The sequence below is a fragment of the Pocillopora damicornis genome, chromosome 13 (genome assembly GCF_964200805.1).
Source record: "Pocillopora damicornis chromosome 13, jaPocDami1.2, whole genome shotgun sequence".
NCBI classification, from domain to species: Eukaryota; Metazoa; Cnidaria; class Anthozoa; order Scleractinia; family Pocilloporidae; genus Pocillopora; species Pocillopora damicornis.
This window is the reverse complement of record NC_142682.1, coordinates 412,104-420,000: the sequence shown is the minus strand read 5'-3', so window position 1 is coordinate 420,000 and position 7,897 is coordinate 412,104. Positions and strand designations below refer to the sequence as shown.

The 7,897-nt window shown below is 40.1% G+C and overlaps 2 protein-coding genes across 3 annotated transcripts in view; both read left to right on the top strand.

The window, feature by feature from the left end:
* Positions 1 to 7,891, top strand: part of LOC149034890 (CUB domain-containing protein 2-like) — a 13,117-nt gene extending 5,226 nt beyond the window's left edge. The window contains exons 2-7 of the mRNA XM_089192759.1: positions 184 to 213; positions 413 to 799; positions 1,148 to 1,522; positions 2,520 to 3,296; positions 5,869 to 5,970; positions 6,467 to 7,891. Of these exons, the coding sequence (XP_089048885.1) occupies positions 184 to 213; positions 413 to 799; positions 1,148 to 1,522; positions 2,520 to 3,296; positions 5,869 to 5,970; positions 6,467 to 6,564 (1,769 nt within the window). The 3' untranslated portion in view covers positions 6,565 to 7,891. The remainder of the gene's footprint in view (positions 1 to 183; positions 214 to 412; positions 800 to 1,147; positions 1,523 to 2,519; positions 3,297 to 5,868; positions 5,971 to 6,466) is intronic.
* The window catches only part of LOC113676813 (cubilin), a 79,247-nt gene that overhangs the window by 60,625 nt on the left and 10,725 nt on the right, over positions 1 to 7,897 (top strand). The gene's annotated exons all lie outside the window — the stretch shown is intronic.

Sequence of the window (7,897 nt, the reverse complement as noted above, 5' to 3'; positions counted from 1 at the left end):
AACAAGTTAAAAATCAGCTCAGAATTCTTTGTGGTATAAATAGAGCTATCGCAGCTTAGGGAGTTTTCTATGCTGTCCCCTTTTGCTCAGATGACCTCAAACTTTTTAGCATCTGGGATGAACTGTTTCTACTACTTACGTTGAGACACGTGTTCACATGTTCGTTCTTTGTATTTGTTGCAGTTGCCTCCCTGACTCTGGTGACAAGTGATCGTAAGTATAAATGTTCGTCTTACATGTCTACATTTTAATCGACAGTTTTCGTCTTAAGTCAACTAGAATTCTCATTCTTAGTAAAGATATGGTATCGAAGGTGCTAATTTGCAATAAATTTTCAATTTCTATTTCCTTAAATTCTTTTGTTTGCAGTAAGAAACCAACAGAGTAACTGAAAGATGTGTTTCTTTTTCAGCCTGCACCCTTCTTGGAGAATCCATTAATGCTAGTAGTGGTCACATTTCCAGCCCCAACTTTCCCAACAACTATGATCAAAACAAGATTTGTACCTGGAATATCACAGTACCCAGTGGGAAAATCATCAAACTGACCTTCTTGAACTTTACCCTGGTAGCAGGCGAAAACGATGACTGTGCTGGAGCGGCAGCAGATAGTGCCCGAGTCTTTATCACAGACGATGCTTCTCATGGAGGAAAACCTGATGACTTTAAGATCTGTGGTCAAAAGCTTCCCCCTCCTGTGTACTCCGAGGGAAATGCCATTCAAGTGAGATTTGAATCTCGTGCCGGCCTTGTAAACAAAGGGTTCAATGCAACCTTTGAGGCAATAGATGGAGATTCACGTAAGAGCTTTTTCTTCAGGGGTACTTTATGAAGGAAGTATAGAGGTGTACCGAGCATATACACTATTGAGCTAAGCGACAATGTTGTTGAGTATAGCCTGAAAATAATGAGGTAGACAATCTTTGAACAGCTATAGTCTGTAGAAAGAAAATTGAATGTATTCAAGCCTTTAACTCGGATGCAAGCTATTTATATTTCATGTCCGCTACATTGATTTATTTTAAACCCGTCAACATACGAAAAAGGAGCTATAGGTATTAAAAATCAACCAGTTAACCACAGCGGAGTGTAAAATTAAAACTAAAACACGTTTTGAAGCTTGACACAGTCTTTGTTCCTTTTTTCAGCGTGCCCAGCAGATATGATCCTCGATGAAACTTCAGGTTCTTTCTCCTCTCCCTTTAATCCAAGAAACTATCCATTCAACCAGACATGTAGCTGGAATATTACAGGGAAACAAGGATACCGTGTTGAGCTCACAATACCAGACTATAATCTTGAACGTTGTGGTGGCGCTGCCTGCTCGTGTGATTATATGGAAGTTCAGAATAGCTTTAGTAATCAAGCGCTGCCTGCAAAACTATGTGGTACACCAAGGTTTATTCCTGTAAAGTTTTATTCACTGCACGAAAGCTTGAGGGTGGTGTTTGTGTCCGATGATACAAACATGGATTATGACGGATTTGGGGCAACTTACAAGCTGTTGAACTACAGTCCTCCAAGTAAGTAGAGAAAACAACTTCCTAAGATCTAAGAGTTCTCTGAGAGAATGTGTTACATGCAATAAACTCACCCACGCAAGTAATAATAAGGAGCTTAGTCAATAAGAGTGGAGGTTCTCTCTGTTATCAACTCAGGATGAATGCGAACATCTCTGATGTATAGTGTAAGCGGTGATGTACTGAGAAGCCATGCCAACCTTAATTGAATAAAGGTAGTAGGTTTCCAAAGAAACTGTGGTGCTGCGTCGGTCGCGGAGTATAAGAAGATAATTTGGTTTCATTAACTGAGTTGACAATGTAAATTGGTCACCGTAACGAGTTTCAAATATTCATATTATTGCCTTGGGGCTACTCCCTTGTAAAAGCCATACTGGAATATATCACCGTAAAGGGTATGGTTTTGAGCCGCTTTGGTTTGTATAGACTTTGACCATTAGTCGAGTCAACAGTTGTATGGTAAGCATTTCGATTGGTTGTTATTTATCAGCTATTGGAGAACAGAGGCATAAATGACATCACCATTTACGACAGTTTGCTTCTTCACCGTATATGAAACAATTAGATTCCACATTGCCGTGTGTCTGTTGAGAAAGAGATGCCAGATGATGTCAAACTGTGGTCATCAGTGACACTTGGCTGCGCCTCGTGTGCCACTTTTTTGTTCTTACCATGCGGATTTTGACGGAATCTGTGAAGGAAACTATATATCTATCACCAATCCATGTTCATTCTGGCCTATTCCCAGAGTTCTAGTTAGTCAAACAGAGCGAAACAGACAGAGGCAAAATAGTAGTGGCGTAGTAAAAAAGAGAGTGAGGTTTGGGTCTAGTCGGGAAAAGAAGAAGTTAATTACACAACATGACCCACCTCTCCCTCGTTTTTTCACTCCTCTGTTACTCTCACGCAGTTCAATATGGCATTGTGTTTTACCAACTGAACGCCTGAAACAGCCTATGCTTCTTCTCCCACACTCACATGCTTTTTTTATTGTACACAGTTTGTCCCAAGGAAGCAATTCCTCTCTCAGGCAGCGGAAAAATAAGCAGCACAAACTACCCAAAGAGTAACTACACTGCGTCCAGAAATTGTACCTGGAACATTACCGCGCCAGCTGACAAAATTGTAAAGTTTACGTTTACTGACTTTGTCTTAAGTGAGTGTTCAGCCAATCCTTGTTCGGACTCTTGTTCTTATGTGGAGCTTTATGATGGTGGTTCAACAAGTTCTCGTTTGCTGGGGCGATTTTGTCAGGGGTCGTCTTGGAATAAGTCTCATTTCTCGAATGGAAGCCAAATGTTTGTGATGTTCCATCCCGGACAAACAGTTGCTCGTGGTTTTGAAGCAGAATATTCAGTGCTGTCTCTCACAACAACAACATCACCTTCAACAACAATATCACCTTCAACAACAATATCACCTTCAACAACAACGTCACCTTCAACAACAACGTCACCTTCAACAACAATATCACCTTCAACAACAACGTCACCTTCAACAACAACATCACCTTCAACAACAATATCACCTTCAACAACAATATCACCTTCAACAACAACGTCACCTTCAACAACAACGTCACCTTCAACAACAATATCACCTTCAACAACAACGTCACCTTCAACAACAACGTCACCTTCAACAATAATATCACCTTCAACAACAATATCACCTTCAACAACAACGTCACCTTCAACAACAACGTCACCTTCAACAACAACGTCACCACCATCTTTTACAGAAATAAAAGCGACGAGTGAATCTGCGGCTACCAGTGGTAGGTACCCCAACATGTTTTATTTAGGATACAAAAACAAAATCAAAATAAAATACATCTTGCAAAGGATGAAACAGAGGTTTGCCCTATGACGTTTGATCTTAAAAGAAAATGATAAATATCTATTTATCTTTTAGTCTATACACAGTAAAATATTCATCAAAAAAGCCAAGAGACTAAGTCAAAAGAGGCTTAGGCCGGTCCGTTTTTTAAAATTACTGGCTTCGACCACGGGTCGCGGTAGACTGTTCCCATTCTTGTACCGCATACGGACGGCGAAAGGATATTTGGAAGCGTTACACTTTCCTAGTTTAAGAGATACTTTGGATTATTTAAGCTAATTCTGGCTTGTAGCATTCTAGAAGAGAGAGGTAAAGTCTGCAAGATTCCGGTGTAAGCCATTCAGCCTCCTCAGGCGCTCTTCGTATATCATCTTGTACAAGAGGTTGTAAAGCGTAGGGGAAGCCTCTGGACCCGATGGGTCCACTGAATGAAAACCGAATATTTTGTCGGCTTTGTTGATCACCGCATTAACGCGTTTGCTCTATGTTGGGTCCGAAGTGATCACAACGCCTAGGTCTTCAGCACTGTTAACGGTTTTAAGACTTGAACTCAGCGAGTTGGTAACGATTTCACCCAAACCGCTACGATTCGTCTACGGTCGTTGACGAATCTTCACACCGGAAGTCGAATAGTGTGTTAACATACCGGAAGTGGAGGGTGGTAAGCAATGTGTGAAAATAAGTATCATGGTATACCGGAAGTCGAATTGTGCGTTAACATACCTGAAGTAAAGGGGCGTGAGCAATGTGTGATAATGAAGAGTAGAAAAAAGAAAATGACAACATGAACCTTCCGTGTTCTTGAGACGTGAAACGGCTACGATTCGTCTACGATTAGACAACATCTCCATCCCCCCTTCGTAATTTCTTGCGGAATATTTTCTAAGTGTCTTGCAAATCGACTTCCGGTATGACGGTTTGACATCAACTGTGACGAGTCGTTCGATCGAGTCAATCGACTTCTGGTATACGAGTCGTTCGATTCGAGTCGAATTGAGTCGATTCGACAACATTTTCAACAACCCATGACAGTTACTTGCGAATTTACTTCCGGTATGCGTTTCCATCTAATGAGAGATGGTTTATCAGATTTCCGGTATAACAAGACGGATTAACCGCGAATCGACTTCCGTAGAACGATTCGTAGCGGTTTGGGTGTATTGGAAAACCCTCATGCGTTATTTGCATTAACTCGCATTTGTCGAGATTGAAGAGCCGACTTTATTTCTCAGTCCATGCTGCTAGCTGGTCGGTGTCGGACTGTAGCTCCTGCGTTTCTTTTTTTATGTTTGAAAGTCCTCGATGTATCTTTGTGTCGTTGGCGAGCAACTTCATCTTGGACGAGATATTTGAGTTTATGTTATAAAAATATATTAAAAAAAAGAAAAGGACCCAGGATTGTGCCATAGGCAACATCAGATTACACAAGAAACCACGAAGAATAAGTGCCACGCACCACGACGCGTTTCAGGCGGCCAGTTACGAAATTTCTGAACTAAAACAGATGGGGTCCATCAATCTCATACCACTTTAGCTTAAGCAGTAATCGTTCGTAGTGTAGAGAATCGAATGCTTGGGAAAAAAAAATCTGTTGGTTTCAATCTGTTTCTGAATGTCGCCCAGTCGTTAAATCAAGGTAGTAATTGCGTTTAAGTGGACTTCGTTTCAAGAAATCCAAATTGCACACAATCAAGGTAAGCGAGATCTGCCGAAAGTTCCGAGGCTCTCTGCAGTCTTTTTTACCCTTCTTGTGGACGGGGACAATATCGGCTATTTTACACGCCAACGGAACCTGGCTAGTATCGAAGGGGCTGATGAGCGAAGAGAGGTCGCTAACTCGACGGCGCACCTTTCAGCACGTGCGGTGAAAGAATCAGGCCCGTGGGACTTGTGCGAGTTTAGTTTCGTAAGAAGGTAGTTAATTTCGTTTACATTACATTGGATAGTTGACAGTTTGAGATCCACGACGTTGCATCATCCTCAGATGTAAAGACGGACGAATAATTAGAATTCATGTTTTCGGCAATATCTAAATCTTCCGTCATTGTAACATCATTAACTTTCAAGGGGATTAACTTTTTTATCCTTTACTCGCAGATGAGATGTAATTCCTAAACGCTTCCGGGTTTCCAGATATCTTTAGATCTGCAGAGATCGTATTGATGAATATGCAAAGCAAGTTGAGAGCTGTGTTATTTCGTAGTAACAAACCTTGTTTTTCGCCAAAAGTGCCTTAACCCTCAAAACGCACTTAATCTTGTGAACCCATCACAGGCTGACAATCAGATCTTCTTTTAATGGTGCGAGAACTCCGTGGGGTGGGGTTGAATTTTACCCTCAATTAAGCAATGAATTAGTTTCGGTCTCTGAGTGTTGACGGATTACATAATTAACGAAATTATTGAGTGATATTATTCCACCTTATTATGTTTTTCAATCAATGATCATCATATGTTATCACTAATTTAAGCGGTTCTTAAAGACTTTCCAATTTTCATTTTAAATTGTAGCGCCAGAGGGATCCTTATCGACAGCGGCTGCTATAGGAATAGGATTGGGTTGTGTGGTCTTTCTTCTACTCGTCTTCATAGCAGTATATTATCTTTTCATTGGTGAGTTCGATCGCTTCCTGTCCTTACGGGAAAGTGGGTCTGGTGCAATAATTACCTCCCAGTTCGTCCTGTGCTTGGTAGGAGACCATAACTTTAAGATCTCTTATTATGAGGATAGACGATATGGCGAGTCTGATCCCTGAATATATTTGAAGTGTGCTAAAAGTATTAGTGGAGAGAAATAGCGAGCTACATTAAGGATTCTACTAATTCTCAATTTGACTGGTAGACTTTCTTCTGGGGATCTCAGAGACTCTTGGGAGTTTCAGAGGTCGTAATCTGGTCGGATCTTAAGAAGTGTTTTTCCTGGTGCCATGTGTGGTGCCCATAATTATTTTAGAATAAAAATTTCTATTTCTTTGGTCCTCATGGGAGTGTTTCAGGAGTCAATCATTACAAATAGGAACCTGCTCCCGACATCAAAATAAATTAAAGAATGCAACATCCCGCGGCACTTAATACCATCTCAATTTGAAATATTGCTTGTTCTCAACAGTTAAAAAGAACAGGAGAAGTACATCTCCGAGTGATGAAGGCAATGAAATGGAAAAATGCACAAAGGAAAATAACAAAGTATCTGCACCTGAAGCCTGAGCATGATTTGAACTTGTCTACTTCCTGCCAGTCCGGATCTTAAACCAGTTTATATCTATTTGGATTTTTTGTTTTATGTTGTGTGTATTAAGGCACTTAAAAGTCTCATTCGGGGAGTGGTCTAATCATTTTTTTTCCTCAATGACCGCCCAAGTTTTGCAGAGATTTAGGAGAATTGGCCCGAGGAATAGAATAGAGAAGATCGTGTCTATCTGCCCGTAGTTAGACTCTACCCAGACCTTTGACAAAGAGTGTGGAAACATAGGAAACCCTATTCACGTATAACTAAAACTAATTAGAGCAATTTTCAATTCAGTGTCGAAAGTAATTTGAGATTTTATCTATTATGCTTCACTTTGGGCTGTGATTCTGAGTCCAGAAAAGTCGCGCCACACTCTCCACCAATCAGCTGAAAAACTTAAACCAATCACAATTCGGTCGTCCGCGTTTTCCCGCGCTTTCCGTAGTTTTGTCTGTGTTACTATGAGTTCTTGTTGGCTGTTAAAGATATTTTCCTTTAGTAAGGACTCAGTCATCTAAGAGTATAGTATTTGTTGTTGTCGTTAGTGACCGAATGTTTGTTAAGTCATACTGAGACAGAGCTATTGTGATGTACTTGAAAGACTGTGCGTTTCGAGGAATTTTGGACGCAACAGGCAGTTTGTGTCGGTGTGTGCTAAGCTGTGGTCTGTGGAGGGCATAATTAAGTATTAGAGGGTGATCATTGTTAGTATTCCCTACACGAATCGCTCCTTAGTAAAAAAAAGTGTCGAAGACAATACAAAGACTTTATTAAACTTCGAATTTGTTGATAGCAAAATTGCTGATATCTCCAAAGAAAGGTGAAATAAATAGATGAATACATAAAAATTAAATAAGGTAAAAAGTAAATATAGATAAAAATATGCATGTATGTACAGTTAATTTCAGAATTTAACATTGGTCTCAAAAAGAACAGCATACATTATCCAGTTGAACAGTTTTTAGTGCAATTTTGAATGCAGCAAAATAAGTAGACACACGGACATTATCTGGCAATAAGTTCCATGGTTTGCTGGCATTATATCGAAATGAATGAAGACCATAATTTTTTGTATTTACACATGGGATAACTAGACTGCGTTTGCCTCGTAAACTAATGCTGGTTTAGCGCTCGGTTAAAAGATCAGAAATATAACTAGGTGCAGCATTGTTTAATACTAGAAAAACTAATTTGAGCATATCATTTATTCGGCGTGCTCTCAGGCTAGACTGATTAATTTCTTGTAAAAATTTTTCATACGAATTGTTGAAGTCATTAAAAACGAAAACCACATCGGATGCCAAATCCGAA